The following is a 17863-nucleotide window of genomic DNA, read 5'->3' on the forward strand; positions in this document are numbered from 1 at the left end:
CAGACTGACAATTATCAACTGGCCGAACTGGTCAGTCCAACAAGGCTCCCAAAATTGTCCACATTCATTCTACTGCAGTGATTCTAAAATTATGATTTATGGCGTGAGCATAAAGCTCACGCCATAAATCATATTAACGTAAAGTTACGTTAATATGATTTGTCAAAAAAAAAAAAAAAAGGGTCACCCGACATGTTCCTCCTGACCTTTACCTCACTAACAATCTCTTTGGACTCTTCCTTAGATTTGGGTATAGACAAAACATTTTGAGTTTATGGCCATAATCCATTATAATTTTGTGGCTTCGATCGAAATTCCATTGTAATTTCTTTAATTACAGATTTGCATAAGAATTTAAATCACTAAGATAGGCAGAGTTTCAGTGATATAAAGCCTACATTTTAATTAAAACCTCCATGCCACTGCTTGATATTGCGTTCATCTATATTTGGTTCACATGACAGGACAGCCCACATATTTTTAAAGTCACATTTATGGAATTAATAGAAAATTAAGGACACACAAAATCTGGAAACAATTACAAAATAGCTCCAGTATCATTAAATCATTTGTGTCAATGAGCAAAATCCTATTTCAACCCATCATAGATTAACAGATGACCTGTAACTTTACTCATCAGTTCAAACTGTTGTATGTATGCAAGGTCATTCATTTATTAACACATATTTATTGCATATTTAAATTATTCCCTGTAGGTGCAGTTATATCATGTTGAGCACATATTTCAGCTCCCACATGAATATGTGGCTCTTTCCCTATTTACTAAACAGTCATGTATAAACCTCTTTTAAATCACTAAATATGCAAAACTGTGTTTCTGCATTACTGGTTAAATCTCCCAGCTCTACGTTGGAAAGGTAAACTAAAGCACAGCTAGACAAGAAGCATAATTTTAAGGAGCTTTTCTAATATCATTTGTGTTTGATATCTGGGGATTTTAATGTGACAACCAAGCATCAATATTGCTCTCTGAGCATCCAAGGCTGTTCTTTGTTTATGTGTGTGCGTGTCCCAGCGCTTCAGAAGAAAAAGCTGAGCCTTATGTCCTAAGTAGAAAACATGACTGCAAGTCTCTGTGCCAGCTGGCTCATGTCTCCTGGTGAAGTGATGTGTGACAATAAATACACACTCCTTCACTAACAGCTAAGGTAGCCAAACAATAACAGGCTATAAAATCTACTGGTGTGTTAAGTTTCAGCGCAGTTTTCATACCTGTGACATGTGATTCATAGTTATTGCTAAAGTGTACCTCTGGGGTGTTTTGGGTGTGTTTCATAGCTACAATCAAAATAAATATCAAAATAGTTATTAAGTAGTATTCAGCATAACAGCAAAAGAATATTTGAAGTAGTAAAACCACTCCAATAATGATTGTCACAGTTCTGTGTGGCTGTGTGAACAATACTGGTGTACAATACTCTACCACACAACAGAAGATGTAGGATTGACCATTCTGTGGCTCAGTGCTTATGCTTAATGTTCATAAGGAACTTTTTATTCTTAAACAATTGTGTAGAGATAGGTTTTTAATGACCCTCAACCTAAGACTAAGCCACATCAAAACAATGGGTTAGGAGATGAAATGACCTTCTCCTTTACGAGTTTCAGTCTTGGAAGGAGCTCATGTTGAAAGCAGTGTCCATAAACTTCCTCAGCTCATTAAGGTGAGTAGATTTGTTTCCTGTCGCCGGTGCAGCCGCGGGATCTCGTCCCACATACCTGAAACAAACACGTAAGGTTCATCACCTGCAACAAGAGCTCAAATGCTTTGACTAGTTCTCTAACTAGAAGTGAGATGATAAATAAACATTCTTACCAAATGGGTTTCTTGTTGGCAACCACTGTGAGGAAGCGTGGTCGGACATAATCATAGTAACCCATGTTCTTGTGCTCCTCCTGACACCAGACGAGCTCAGCGTTGGTGTATTTCTCCACCTCTTCACTGACCAGGTCAAACGGGAAAGGAGAGATCTGAGAGTTGGAGACCAAAAAATGACCGATGAAGAAATGACCACACAGTGTCAGTCTCATTTTAAAATCAGGGAAGAAGAACTAAAAACCTGTTCAAGCCTGATTATGGCAACATCTCTGTCCAAATTTTGCTGCTTCCTCTCCTTAGCTAGTTCATAGTAGACTTTGCCTGCGCAGAAGATAACCCTCTTCACTTGGCCTGGGCTTTGACTTGCAGGGCCCTCATCAGGAATCAGTCTCTTAAATTTAGTGCCTGCAAACATAATGCATATTGAACATTAGTAATAAATGCAAATAAATACACACATAAAACATTAAAAGTTATGTCACGCTTAAAGGTAAAGCTCTACCTTTGGCAAGGTCATCAAAACCTGACCTTGCGTCCGGATGCCTCAGCAGAGATTTAGGAGTGAAAATGATCAGCTGTTTGAAGGGGAGAAGAAAAGGGAAAAAGTTTCCGTCACTGACAAACAACAGATTTATCCTGTCAGCCGTATCTTCATTGTGTGCGCTGAAAAAACTCCAGAGGAAAAAAGTTTTTATCTCTTTTTTCACGCTAATTTATTACCAACATATAGCACGCAACATCAGCACTGGGAAAACAAAACAATTCTTTAACAATCAAATAAATAAAACCCTTTGTGCTCGGTCGACCAAGTCCAGAACTTCGAAGTTTTTCCATAAAAAACCAACAATATTATCCCCTGTAGGCTTCCTCCCTAATTTGCTCTGGAACTAATTTTCTCACGCTTCGCAAAGCATCGCATTTATGTACAACAGGGGATCAGTTAAGACATTCACTGTGCCTGAAAACTGTGAGACAAAAAAGAGCATATAGAAAAAAGAAAAGACAAATGCTTTACACTTTGAAACTTTAGAGCTGAGCTAATTCTACTTTCTTTTTTTTTTTTTTAAGTGCAGGAACATATAGACCGAATTTGCACCTAAATTATGAATATCGTCAAACTGAGCCTCTTATAATAGAAACATCACATCTCACACTTTCCCAACTAAGATTTTGATTTCAGTCGTGTAACAAAAATGACCCAAAGAAAACAAAATATTCTGCAGGAAATATCAGGTGTGCTCTCGATTTATCATCAGAGAAAAAAGTGGTTTATACGTGATGTGTGATTTGAAAGCTCTGATCTGATCTTTTTTTTTTTTTTTTAATTTAAAGTACTATATGACAAGCACAAAAGCAACCTAAGTGAGACATAAAGAAACCATACTGTAGTAATGATGATGTCACACTTTACCGGTTTTCTGAATGGCAGCAGAATCTGTCGCCTGAGCACATGACAGTAGTTAGCAGGAGTGGAGCAGTTGACCACAATCCAGTTACAGTCATACAGCTGCTGGACTTCAAAGTCTCCAGTGAATTCCTTCATGGAAATTAAATAAATGATATTAACTCTAAAGGTAATGACTTTGAAAAAAGAAATTGTAGTTCTATCTTGTGGCCATGCCACTTCTCATAAGTGGGCAGAAGATAGAGCACATAATTGTGTGAGTACACTGTATCTCTGCCCTGCATACACACATACACACACACACACACAAGTACAGTACACAGAGGACAGTGAATGTTAATCCTCACTCATAGTTCAATCAATAACCCCATCTGAAGATGAATCTGGTAAGCTTCTGCTGATACAGCCTCCGCTATGTTCCCTCTTTTATGTTCCCTCACAGCAACTGGTCACTGGGGACATGAACTGCTGCTGAATACCAACACTTAGAGGCTATGATGAATAGACTTTTCACCTCTACAGAAATGGGCAATCGTCACTTAAGCAATCACCTAAGTAGCTATGATGTCAGCACAGCCAGTGAAGCAGGAAGGTAAAGAATGCTAATCGCAGTGCAATGTTCAGAGAAATAAATGATAGACTAGAAATGATCTGAAATAAATCATGGCATTAAGAAGAGGAAACCACTCCTACTGCATGTGAACATACAGGGATGTGATCTGGATCATCTTTGGTCATTTGGAGGAAGCGTTCAGGCCGAGCTGATGAATGCTCTGGACCCTAAGGACAAATCAAGACAAACAATAAATACGCACAAAATACATGATAAATTGTGACAAATAACCCAGCAGTGTCCAAATTCTAACATGATCTCACCATTCCTTCCATTCCATGTGGCAGCAGTAGGACAATGCCATTATTGCGAACCCACTTGGCCTGTCCTGAGCTAATAAACTGGTCAATGATACACTGGGCTGTATTGTGGAAATCTCCAAACTGGGCCTCCCAGAGGATCAAAGCATTTGGGTTTGCCATGGCAAAGCCAAGCTCAAAACCTGAAGTCATAGACATGATTATTCAGAACAACCAAATATCCTCAGCATGATATTCAGCTGCTGAGTCCAGTCTTACCTACAACTCCATACTCTGATAAGGAGCTGTTGCAGACAGTGTAAGATGCCTGGTTCTCCCACAGGTGGTTCATGGGAACACAGATACGTTTGTCAACCTCTTGGTCATGTAGAACATGATGACGGTGACTACAAAACAGAAGATGTGAAACTGAGCCAGGACGGTAAGGACTCAAACAGAAAACAAGATTAGAACACACCCTTTGAAGCAGTCCATTCACCAGCTGTGCTTTTAGTTAAAGACTGAAATCAACATGCTAACAACCTGGGCTAGTTTTTAGAATGATAGCATTACAGTGTTCACCTTGTTTCCCTTGGTTTAGCATGCTAACATTATTAATTATAAGAAAAAGTCACCCATTTAGCAGTTGTGGGGATTTTTACTCAGGACCAAAGTGAGAGACTAACAAAAAAGTAAATAAATACAGAAAACAGATCCATGCCACCAGCCTGACTAAAAACACCACTGCTGTACTGAGTTAGGCACTTCTGTGTGAAACATAAAAACATTTACATTTAAATAATAAATTAATGAAACAATATTATATCTAACTGAGTATCTCACACAGCTAAAATGAATGTATCAATTTAAGAGGCTATGGCCCATATATATTTTTTAAAAGTAATAGTAACATATATTTTTAATTGCTGATTAATATTGCTTTTATCTGTAAATCAAAATTATTAACTTGTTTAGTATCTACAAAAGGAAGAATGAAAATTAAATAACAATTTGCAAGAACATATAGAAATGTGATTTAAATGACCTTGAACAGGGTTTTCGGTGCCAGATAGGTTAATCTGAGTATTTCAAATCGACGCTGATCTGCTGGGATTTTCCCACAAATCACCCCTTGGTTTTACAGAAAATGGTAGAAAAGAGAAAAAATATCCAGTGAGAGGAAAAGACGTTCTAAGGGTGAAAATGTCTTGTTGATGCCAGAGGTCAGAGGAGGATGGCCAGGCTGCTTCAAGTTGATAGGGAGATAAGGGCAACTTATCAAATAACCACTTGGTACAATCTATGGTATGCAGAAGAGCATCTCTGGATTCAAAACACATACAGCAGCAGAAGACCACACCAAGTGGCACTCCCGCCAGCTAAGAACAGGAAACTGAGGTTCTCTCCTACACAGACTCACCAACACTGGACAATAGAAGACTGGAAAAATGTTGCTGGGTCTGATGAGTTATAATTTCTACTGTAACATTTGGAGGGCAGGGTCAGAAACTGGCATAAAGAAGCATGGTTTCACCCTGCCTTGTATCAACAGTTCAGGCTGTTGCTGATGGTGGTGTAATGGTGTGGGGGATATTTTTGGGGGGTACACTTTAAGGGCCCTTAGAACCAACTGAGAATTACTCTACGGTCACCAGATCTACAGTAAATGTGTGACTCCATCATGTCAATACAGCTCAAAATCTGCAAGGAATATTTCCAGCACCTATGAACCTATAACATAAAGAATTAAGGCTGTTCTGAAGACCAAAAGAGGTTCAAGGGAGCCCAACCGCTAATAGCAGGTAGTGCCAGTAAGTTTATGCTGTCTTTAGTGATTGTGGTGAAAACAGCACTCTTCCAAGGAAATGTTCAAAGGTCTTTAATCCAGGAGATGCACTGCAAGCATTGAAGCCTGTGTTCCTAGCTCATAAAGGCACTTTCCTCTCTAGCGATCTTCTGTCAGTATGAAGCTCAACAAGAGTGGATGTGAGCAAAGACCCAAATCTTAACAAGTTTTGCCAGTCCGCTCAGTCCCACTAAGGAATCATCCTTCAAATCCAGCACGCTCAGACAGTCACTTAGACCCCTTTAAGATCACTTTCATGACATCTACACACATGCATATACTCTCTCACACAAACTCTCTCACACACACATACACACAGAGTGATGGATGTTATGTAATATTAAGGCAGAATAACTGCAGGAAATAACCCAAATCATTGTGCTGAATGTAATATAGTTCCTCCATGAAGACTAGATTATCATGATAGTAATCTTTTAAATAGTATTGTCCATAATTATGGGCTAATGAAGGCTCCAAATGTACTGCATAATTGTCTTGCTTGATCCTTAATCTACATTTGGAGAAGATACATTTTCTCTTCAAGAAATATGCTTATGAAATAACAACAGCATCTATTGTATTAATTAAGGTAGCACACATAATTTCACATTTCATTTTTCACAATTTGTTTGCACCCAATCCACAAAGGGAAAAAAAACTTTTAAGAGAGCTCTCTCTTAATTGCCTCATAAACAGCATGCCTACATTTATTCACTTTATTTTCACACACACTCACAAAAACACACACAGTTCCTCTGCCAGGGGGCCCCATTAGTCAGGGAAAGGGGCGCACGCTGAAGTGCATGCAACCTATCCAAACACAACGACTGAATCTATTAGTCCACGCTGTTACGTACATCACAGAAACGCAAGCAGGCCCACTCAACTGTAACATGCCAATATGCTCAGCTCCTAAGCACTATGAAAGGAACCAGACTAGTGGGGGATAAAAAAAAAAAAAACCGGAGTAAGAGGAAGAAAAAAGCTGTGAGGTAAATTACAGGTAGGAGAGCAAATACAAAAAACTGATCGGGGATTAACAGGTGATACATAGCTAAGAGTGGATCCAACATTTGACTGGGGTAATTTTTTCCCAACTAGGCGAACTGCATTGCTGAAGGGGACATCGGGGTGGGAGACGTAGATGTCATTGGTAAATGCGAAGCAAAAAGAAAAAGGCCTGTAGCCTCTGGTTAGTTAGCGTGATGTATGTCGCTGTAAACTGAGATGGGGAGTGTCAGTGAAGATGAGCTGGTAGAGAAATGATAGGGGACAGACGAGACAGGCACAGAGCAAGGGAGGCTGGTTTTGTTCATGTGTCACTCGTTCCCTCTATACCATGACAACACCATGTGGGCTTCAGCGTTCCCAGGAGACTGCACTGACGTCTTTTGTCTGGCAAACTCGATATGCCACTCTTCCCACACCCCTGCTTACTTAATTTACTATCTGTCAGAGAGTGCCATTTACCCTTTAACACTACTTGGAAATGTTGACAATGAAATATGATGGATCTTTAAAGATATGTAGTACACTTTAACAATTCAAGACCTATATCTAAAAAATGAAGATGTTCAAAATAATGAACGGTGCTCCTTATTCTTCTTAATTAAGCATGCAAGCTAATTTAGTTAGAGGACAGTTGTGTTTATGAGGACTACCCATCTACAAAAATCTATATAGCAAAAGTCAATATACCTAAACGTCTTTTGCACAAATGCGCAGAGCTCTGTAACAGACCATTGCAGCATGGTGAGCTCCTCCCAAGACAAACGTGACAATTTAAAAAATTAAAACAGTGACTTTTTACATCTTGATGCATGCTCAATCAACCAGGTAAGGAAATCCCAGAAAGTTCATTCTGTTCATCCTGAGTTTTTCAAAGTACTTTTTCAGCACGTGTTTTTCCTCCCACTGAAAATGCTACGTTCAGATGAATAGAATCAACTTTCTGGGAGGGACTTCTCACAGGCTCACCTAAAGGTTCCTCGTTCAACATCTTGCCCGCTCAGTCGTACATGTATGCCATCTTTCAGGAGGGAGCCAAAGGCTATGTACTCTCCTAGAGCCCAGTCCATCTGACGACTCTTCACTAGGTCAGCTCGACCACGCAGGATACGGGACACACCTGTAGAACCGAACACACAAACACACAGTAAAAGACACACATGACTAAAAATATTGTGTTGTGTGGATGGAAGAGTGGTGTGATGGTTAACACTGTCACCTCGCAGCAGAAAGGTCCTGAATTTGAGGCTAACTGGAGCTTTTTTGTGTGTGGGGTTTACATGTTAATCGCACAATCCATTGGAGATTCTTAAGTTGGCCATAGGTGTAAATGTGTCTTTTTTGTGTTAGCCCTACAACAGACTGGCGACGTGTCCATAGCATATGTCGGCTCTCACCTTATGGCAGGTAAAAGAGGCTCCGGCCTGCCAGCCACTAACTTAGATAAAAACAAATATGAATGGTATTAAATGGATGGACTGTGCTGTATATTGAATTTAAAAAAAAAATGTTACAGTCTCAATAATTCTTTAGATTTTTTGTTACATGAGCTTTCCCGCAATACTTTGTAATATGTAAATAACAACAGGGTGTAAGGCTTTACAAACTATTTAAATCCCTTTATTAATTTAAATAAACAGTACAAAAACCATTTAACTGTATCACTGCTTCTTTGTTTTGTCTATTAACAACAATTTTAAAACCAATTGCTTTACTAGGTTTACCTCAACCATGCAGGACATGGCACAGTGGCTTACAGAGGTTTCAAAACTTGGCCCTGTCACTGTGCATATATATTCCACAGTATATCAATGTTACTGCTACCACCACTACTACTATGACTGATCCTCTGTCTCACTGCTTTGTTCTCTGGCATAAAGCAACCAGACTCACCAGGGTGGATGTTAAAATCTTCCAGAGGCACTGAGCTGGCTATCTGCCCAATGTGCTGCAGAACCTCCTCGTCCAGTCCTGTAGGGAGGCAGCTCATGCTCTTGGGCTCTCCCTGCGCTGTGAAAAAATCTGCAGAAAGCAACACAATCACTCCATTGGGGAAACAGAAATTACTCACAAAAACAGTAAATAAAACATTAACTTAAAAACTAACTATAATTTTCATGGTTAACTCACTTTTTTTTCTAAGTGGATAATTTACCTGGCCATGGGGAGTCGAGCCAGTGCCGAATGTGTAAGATCTTTTCATCTTTAGAGCTGGTGTATGCCTCCTCACATATTTTGTCATATTTTGCAACTTCTTCCTGCAAATACATTTTTGTAATAATAAATGCTACAATTTCCCTAATGCTGACTAAAGTTTGCTTTAATCACAGACCTTCAGCTGACTAGCCTAAACAGTGTGTAGCAGTGATATAGTGATATAGAGGGGGAAAGCCTCCAGAAGCATTCGTGCCTTTGCTATATATTATAAATGGAGTGTGAGTCCAAATAGCAGGCCTCACAACAGAAAGCAGTGTCCATCAAAAGCCAGAAGGAAGGAGCTGTAGTATTACTCTGCCATGTGATATAAAAAAAAAAATCAGAATGGATGTTATGGTCAAAGTTTCTGTTGTGGATGAAAAACCTCTGCAATTGCATTGAATGGCGACAGAACCGCATACTTTAACTTCACTGGGCAATATATACTCTATGTGAGGGATTGTGAGGCTAGATGACTGAAGTGAGGCAGTAAATTGAAACTCAAATACAGCTGTGCTAGCATAACATATTTAGTTGAAGGCTAGGGTAATATCTAAGTGTGATTTAATGCACATAGCCCAGCAGATGGTGATATACCAAATAAAACTGCATACAGTAGCAGCAGCAATATACAGTATATTTAACAAGAGAAAACACTACTAGATCACAAACCTCAAATTCCTGCAGTGTCACCACTCCCTCAGCAATGAGTTTTTCAGAGTACTTTTTCAGCACATGCTCCTGCCGATGGATCTGTTTGTACATCAGCGGCTGGGTGAACATGGGCTCATCCATTTCATTGTGGCCAAAACGTCTGTAACAAACCTGCAAAAACAGACACTTTAAAAACAAAACTGCTACACATACGTAAGAAGCTGTTAATGTATTTAGACTCGGCTGCGGCTGACCAGGTCAATGACGACATCCTTGTTGAATGTGGCCCTCCACTCTGCAGCTACGCGGCACACATACATGACAGCCTCGGGATCGTCCGCATTCACATGGAAGATGGGCGCATTGACAACCCGAGCCACGTCAGTGGGGTAGGGAGATGAGCGGGCCACTCGAGGATCTGTAGTGAAGCCAATCTGACAACAACCACATGCCAAAATTGAGTACACTAATTTTGCTTCATTTTATGTAATACAATTTAACACACAGACAACAGGAGACAGACAAATTATTTTCCAGATATTTTTTAATAAGTGGGATTGTACTTAAGTGATGCCAAAGTTCCAATACCTGGTTGTTGACCACCACATGGATTGTACCATTTGTGGTATAAGAGGGGAGTTCACTCAAATGGAACGTCTCATAAACAACTCCTTGTCCCGCAAAAGCAGCATCGCCGTGCATCAAAATAGACATCACCTTAAAAATCACATTATAGGCTTAAAGGAAGCATTTTGCTATCATTTTTTAGACAGTAAAAGTATTGTGCAAAAGTCTTGAGCTACCCGTCATTTCTTTATATTAATAAACCTCTGTGCATTGTGGGGGTATTGAATGTTTAAATATACAAATATATGAGACTGTGGGATTTGTATAAAATATTTGTATATACTGTAGAGATGTCACTCACGGGCTCTATGTCTCAAATGAAGACCCACACATAGCACAGGGGTTTACTAGTATAAGGAAATAAAGGGTGGCTGAACACTGTTGCACAATGCTGTATCTGGTACAATAAGGGTTACCTTCTTTCCTTGAGTGTCTCCTCTGTAGAACTGCTCTGCTTTGGTCTTTCCCTGAACCACTGGATCCACTGCCTCGAGGTGCGAAGGGTTTGCCACGAGTGACAGCGTGATGTTCTTGTCAGTCTCACGGTTAATCCTCTCGTGGTACATCCCCAGGTGGTATTTGACATCACCCGAACCCTACATGCATAAAAAAATGGAGACTGAATAAAGCGTTGGCTGTAAGTCCAGACTTATCTTCTCTGAGAGTTTTCCACATATCACCTCATCAGCAGCCTCTAATTTGGGGTCAAACTGACAAAAGATCTGATCCAGGTCCTTACGGATCACATTAGCCAAGACGTTCAGTCGACCCCTGAAAGTACAGTTTATATATATATATAAACAGAAGGAAAAGACTTAGCTTTAAAAAAAGACTGATGTAAGAAATGAGAAATGCACATTACCGATGTGGCATCCCCATGATTACGCTGTCGATCCCTGCTGCGCTTGACTTGTCAATGATGGTTTTAAGAGCAGGAATGAGAACTTCGCAGCCTTCCAGACCAAAACGTTTCTCCGATGACCACTTTCTCGCCAGGAAGTCCTCAAACCTAGACACAATAACAGATCTTAACAGATTTCATATATGGACCACAGATGCTTGTGCTACTAACAGGTAGCTGTGAACAGCTGGTTATACAAAATATACTGGTTCTGACTGATGATAGCATATGCTCCATTACAGTAATTTATTTTTAGAATAATACTATGATGCCTTAAATACCTTGTACTCAAGCATTTAGAAAATGCATCTCACTACCAGTGTGTGTGTGTGTGTTTGTCATCAGAACAGGATAGCGACAACAGAATAAAACAAGCAAGGATACAATAAGACATATATTCACCCTAGCGAGATCATTTTAAGGACCCTGCAGTGACTTCTGAGCTAATTTATTAAAGATAAAAATGAGCTCACATGAAGAATAGGGTGTGTTAACTTCCTATTTTGTTTATGTTATGTGAGTCAGTGTTGTGAGCTATAACTGGAGGTGAGGTATTGCGCTGTCACCACAGTGTGAATTTGTTTATTCACTGCTGACCGTGTGGATCTGATCAGGCGCGCTAGCAGAGTTCTCTTCTCAGCATTAGTGAACTGCATGATTCCCGGAGTCTCGAACTTCTGACGAATCCACTGACACTGGTTCACATTATTAATGAACATAAATTCAACCCCTATGTGACTGCAGTAGGATGCCTGAAAGCAAAAAGTTGCAAAGTAAAAGAAATGCACAGAAAGGAAACAACATGACAGCTTCTCCTGTTCATCGGAGACACGTATGTGCAAATACCTCTAGTCTGCGTATGATTTCTTTAAGTGGAAGGGTAGTCTCTTGTCCACCGATGAAGGTGGTGTGGGGCAGCTGGAAGCTTCTATCCAAGTCAGACTCATCAAGACCATATAAACCTAAAACAAAACCACATGAAACAAATATCTAATTAAGACTCTTAAGAAAGGCACAAGATATAATTTACTGACTCACTTTGAGCACATGCTCCAAGCTTAAACAAAATACTTTCCACCCAAAATTAAGTGAATCTATTGCAATTTGTGTCCCACGTCACTGCAGACAAAGGCCTATACCCTATAATGGTTTTTAACAGGGATTAAGAAAGGAATAATCAATGACCTGGCAATTGAGTGTTGATCAATTTTCAGATCAATTTTCAGTTTATTGGAAGAATTAAAGTCCTCCCACTTTTTTTAATATCATGTAAGAAGAAATCGTAGTAAAGCGACCCAAAAAAATTATACAAATACATATTTAAAGTGTCTGATTCCATAAATTTCTCTTGTTGCTGTGGTGAGACTAGTTGAATTAAAAAAAAAAAAAACAATCTTTTTTTCTTTGTTTTTAAATGTGAAAAAAATGACAATATTTAAGTTTTAATATTTACGAGGTACTCTTATACTAAAGTTAAAGATTGAATGTATATGTGTGTGAAGCTGCATGTACATATGTGAAAGCTGTAAATACATAAACAACTCAGAAGACAAAGAAAGAAACAGAAAAGATGATCTTGTGTGAGCAATGTGAGCTACTTTCAGCTATCACTTATTCACAAGGGGTTGCCACAGCAGGTAGCTCTGCATGTATTATTTGGCAGATTGTTATGCTGGATGCGCAACACCCAAAGGTTTTGTGTCTCACGATGTGAGTAAGGTAAAGACCAAAAAACCATCCATCTATTTGTTTTCCGCCTATCCAATTCAGGGTGGGTGGGTGGGTGGGGTGGTTGGGGGTACTGAAGCCTATTATCCCAATCGTTACAGGGCAAAACTCTGGGTACACCCTGGACAGATTTCTAATCTGTTGCAGGGCTAACACATAGAGACAGAAAAACATTCATGCAGGAAGAAGCTGGAGTACCCAGAGAAAACCCACACATACGAGGGGAGAAGATGCAAACTTCCCACAGAAAGGCTTACCCTATTCCTGTGTATTTTTTCACCTCCTTGTATAATCTCTGTCTTTTCAGGTGCATGTTTATCTTACATCTTAATGTGTCACTACTCAGCTGGTGTAGTCATTACAAGAAGCAAGACAGGCACTGGTTTCAGTTCAGGGCAGAAGTTTCAATGGGTTAAGGTGAAGGGGAACAGGATTTCCACCGTGATTGAAAAAAATAATTGCAACGATGGTTGATACATTAAAGGAAGAAACTACTACTCCTCTAAAATATTGTAACTGTGATTGAAAAGAGGCAAACAAAGGATGTTAGATGGAACGACTGAGCAAGAAGGTATGTGGCGCATATCTCAGGTAGGTGTATATATTACAGCTTATGACGTAGTCATGGTAATGAATTATTCAACAATTAAAACAAACTGAAAAACTATACAATCATTTATTGTTAAAGCCAATTACCAACCATTCAAGCACATTAATGCATTAGTAATGATTTGCTAATTGTATCTAAGTCATGCTAATGCTAATTAAATATGCTTGGGTTTAGAACTGCTAGTCAGTCAAAACAAGCAATCTAAAGACATCCTATCAACCTATGGGGAATTGTAGTGCCCATTTTTCACATTTTATAAATTAAATGATTCATTGATCTATCAAAATATAATAAGCAAATGATTAATTGCTAATGAAAATAATGATTAGCTGGTCTAAATGAGATTGCAGAGCCCCCTCCAGCATGGCTTGCTAAGAATTAACTGACAAACTTCAGAAGTTTCATCTGAGATGATTGGTTTGATGGCAAAGACTTCAAAAAAAATTGAGTAGAAAATAAACAATAATACACTATAAATTTATAGATAGTAATGTAGAAGGGCCCATGGATGTAGTGGCCCCACATACAGGTACAATAAGGTTCTGTGGTAACAAAACCCACCTGAGAGAGCTGGTCAAGCTCAAGATTACTGGCAAACATAAGAGGAGACAGGTGCAAATCATATTAGGAACACAGCAAAGACAAAGGGGGCCAAGAATAGACTTGTGTACAATCAGCTGACCAAATAAGGGGCCATGGAGGCTGTCATTAGCTTTCATTGGGGAACTATAGCCCTGGTGATCATACATAATGCGATGCTATGTCATGACTCTCACTGATCACTGATAACACCAGCCAACAGAAACAACGTCTCTCTTTTCCTCCCTCTCACTCGCTCTCTCTCCTCCTTACTATCTATTCCTGTAGACTTCGATCGCTTTCTGTGGCCATCCCACATCCTCCGACCCTCAGTCCACTAAATGAAATGGAGAATGACAAGAGCTCAGCCTGAGATTAATGACAGCATCAGGCTGACCAACCAGTATACAGACTTGATAGAGGACGTGATAGGTGCTTTGTACTGAAAAACCACATCCACTCATCAGTGTGATCAGTTATATAACCTTGATCTTTAATGTAAGTGAAGCTGTACATGTATCTACTGTAAAAAATGCAAAAATGCAAAAATGTTGAAATACGGTCCAAGAAACAGACAAACACAATATTGTCACTATAAGCAAGGTAAGATTAAGCTTTTGAGACTGAAATCCTAAAACATGGGAAGCATCTTTAGAGTTAAATACAAGGGAAGATTTCTATAGTAGGATACTCATCAGCATATATACAGCCTCAGGGTTAAATCCATATATATTTCATCAGATGGGGTCTAAAACAAGGAGTCCCATACAACTTCCTCTTCAAAGCCTAAATCAGACATGACTCAAATGACTAAAAGACAGCATCTCACCTAATTTATCGATAGTGGTGATCAGGTCGGACGGAACAAAAGAGTCGAGGTCAGCATCCAGGATTCCTAAAGGGTCTAACTGAGCAACATGGTGACCACGGATCTAAACAGAGAGACAGATGGAAATGTGCAGTGGGGGTGAAGAAAAGATAGAGAATTAGATTTTAAAAAAATAAATGAGAGAATCTGACAGGCAGAAAAAAATAATAAGCAATTTGGTTTCCATCATCAAACTGAGTATGAACAGCTGGAGAATAAGCTAACACTCAGTTATAGGTCAACCTTTCAGAGAAAAGATACTCCTGGGAGAGCTTTTATGTCTGTGTACACACACAGACATAAACATTTCCACCAGGACTGCAACAAGCTGGGAATAAAAATGACGCCTTTGCCAAAAGACTGAATTTAATAAATCCCTTGGATAGTTCCTTGAATTAATTCGAGGGCGAGTGGAAATGTTACCACCTGCTTTGTTTAAGTAGTCTCTTTGATTTTTCCATTTTCAAAAAGCAGTCAGGGTAAGTAGGCTGGAGTTAATCTTGCAATTTGCATAACCTCGTGCAGTGACAAACAAGTTGTATATTCCTTTTAATACAAGGACACGCAGCACAAACAGCTTTCTTTGCCAATTGCATCTGCTTCTCCAAGTCCAAGCGGAATCTGTTTGATGTATTTTTCACATACTCGTCAGAGATGCAAATAGTCAGTTGCAGCTCGAGATGGATGACATCTTAATTCCATACACAGACACTGCCTTAAGATTTAAATGGATGGCTATGAGACTTAATTATATCATAAATCAGCATCACATCAAAATTAAATGTCTGTATATCTATGTGTGCGCGCATGTGTGTGTGTGTGTGTGTTATCCTCACAGCTGTGCCAGGTGAGTGTGGCCTACCTGGTAAGCTCTAATGAGGGTGTGCACAGCCAGGTGGTCCTCCACCACTTTCTCTGCCACGTCTAGTGAGTGGGACAACACTCGGCCCTGCAGCAGAGCAGAGGGACGTCTCTCATCCGCCTCGCCAGATGGACCGGAGGCCTGGATGTTATGGAAGAAACTGTCCCAAGACTACAGCAGAGACACAGACAGATCCATCAAAGGAACGCTGGTATATGTAACATGATTATTCAGTGACTAGTGAATGCTTGGACATGGGTGACAGAATAGGGAAAAGCTGGATGAGAATCCAGGACAACGTAACTACATCAGATGCCCCAGGCAGCTGAACTAAGAATAACATAATTTAACAAGAAAAACCTTAGTAAGGTCAGGGATATTCAGCTGTATTTCAGGACCAGCACTGGCACCAGCTTGCAATTTGAGTAACTTCTGCACAAATTCTCTAGGTGTCATAGTTTTCTCTTTAATTTTTCATTTATGGAAAGGTATATAGAACCGACCTTTTTTCTGTGTAACTTAAGATGCAGTTTGTGCTACACATTGTTACCTCGTGGACGTTTTTATGGTCATCCAGCCATGTCAAATACATCTCCTCCACATAGCTGGAGTTGCTGACCACTGCTGGAAGAGGATCAGTCCTAGAGGAGCAGCCTCTCTTTGGATGAGCCCAGCAGCGCCAGGTCAGCCCTCCCGCACGCCATCGAAGCAAGGGGCTCCCTCCACCTTTCAGCACACCAGCTAATACCCGAAACTGACTCATCTAAAAAAAAAAAAAAAAACTAAAAAAAAAAACTAAGATAACACTAAAGGTTAACACAGACATATCACGCAGGAATGTGAACATTACACATCTAGAGCTGAAATTTTTACCGCAAACTGAATGGGACATTTTTGTAAAAATCCCAGATAGACTGAAACTCATCTGTGTTTGGGAAAAGCGCAAATCACACCTAAAGGGACTACGTTTGCAACACAGGGTGGTTTTAACAGTTTGCACTGAGTTTCACTGAGATCAGCCTGAAGAAACAGTCCGTTTCTGCGTAGAACGTGTGCAGCTGCAAAACGCGAACAGCCCGTATGACGCTCCACTAAGTGCTGCAGTATGTGACCGACTGCTTCATTCTTCCTCACCTTTTTCCTGCATGACTTATTTTTGTTTCCTTCACTCAACATCGCAGGCATCAGTATCAAAACATTTTATATTTCATTCTGCGACTGTTCCACTTTCGGACCTCTAATCTCTCACCAAAATAAATCCTCATAATCTCCGCTCGTCCCTGACACTGCTCAAGCGCAACACGGAACAAAAACATACAGGGTTAAAATGTCACCTGCCTTTTATTTCTATAAAGTGCCTTTACCTTAGACTGCACTGTTCTTTGGCTTTACTGTCATCGCCGAAAGGTGCAAGTGGGACAGGTATCAATGAAGGTGACACAGATCCGAGGACAAAAGCAGCTGCTAGGCACGCCCCCTCGGTGTCAGGTGACGCTTCTCCGCACAGAGACAACTTGCTGCACCCAAAGGTGCCTAGGTAGCGACCTAAAATATCTGTTCATACAGAGGATTTAAAAAAGATAATTAAAAACAAATAGATGTAATCAAATAAGCATATATAGCATATATATATAGCAACCCTATTAGTTCTTGTGTTTGTGCTGTGAACTCAATTTTATAATCAGAGAACTTTCCTCAATCCTGTCACTTCAGGCACACGGTTAACATCCACCCAAGTAATTTTTCTTTCTAAGATGCATCACACATATGTCAGTGTTAATTACATAAACCAATTAAACTTTTATAAAGGCTGAACACGAGTCATTTGATCAAGGGCTTTCAGATTGATGGGCTTCTACCTTGAGTGGGTTAAACAATAAAATAATT

At 39.8% G+C, this 17863-nt stretch overlaps 1 protein-coding gene across 1 annotated transcript; it reads right to left on the reverse strand.

Annotated features, from left to right (window-relative positions):
• Nucleotides 1-184: 184 nt before the first annotated feature.
• Nucleotides 185-17441, reverse strand: ogdhl (oxoglutarate dehydrogenase L). The gene is made up of 23 exons (XM_087849705.1): nucleotides 17341-17441; nucleotides 16527-16739; nucleotides 15977-16147; nucleotides 15076-15178; nucleotides 12176-12291; nucleotides 11927-12081; nucleotides 11291-11437; nucleotides 11109-11199; nucleotides 10845-11024; nucleotides 10390-10518; nucleotides 10056-10235; nucleotides 9820-9972; nucleotides 9107-9209; nucleotides 8845-8973; nucleotides 7921-8071; nucleotides 4377-4504; nucleotides 4122-4300; nucleotides 3954-4025; nucleotides 3252-3377; nucleotides 2343-2415; nucleotides 2082-2245; nucleotides 1838-1992; nucleotides 185-1740 (listed from the first exon to the last, which is right to left on the reverse strand). Exons 2-23 carry the CDS (start codon nucleotides 16737-16739, stop codon nucleotides 1626-1628), a joined length of 3033 nt encoding a protein of 1010 aa, XP_087705831.1. The 5' UTR covers nucleotides 17341-17441; the 3' UTR covers nucleotides 185-1625.
• Between the last annotated feature and the right edge of the window lie 422 nt (nucleotides 17442-17863).

This window comes from Neolamprologus brichardi, chromosome 13, assembly GCF_056152115.1.
Source record: "Neolamprologus brichardi isolate AB-2024 chromosome 13, ASM5615211v1, whole genome shotgun sequence".
Lineage (NCBI taxonomy): Eukaryota > Metazoa > Chordata > Actinopteri > Cichliformes > Cichlidae > Neolamprologus > Neolamprologus brichardi.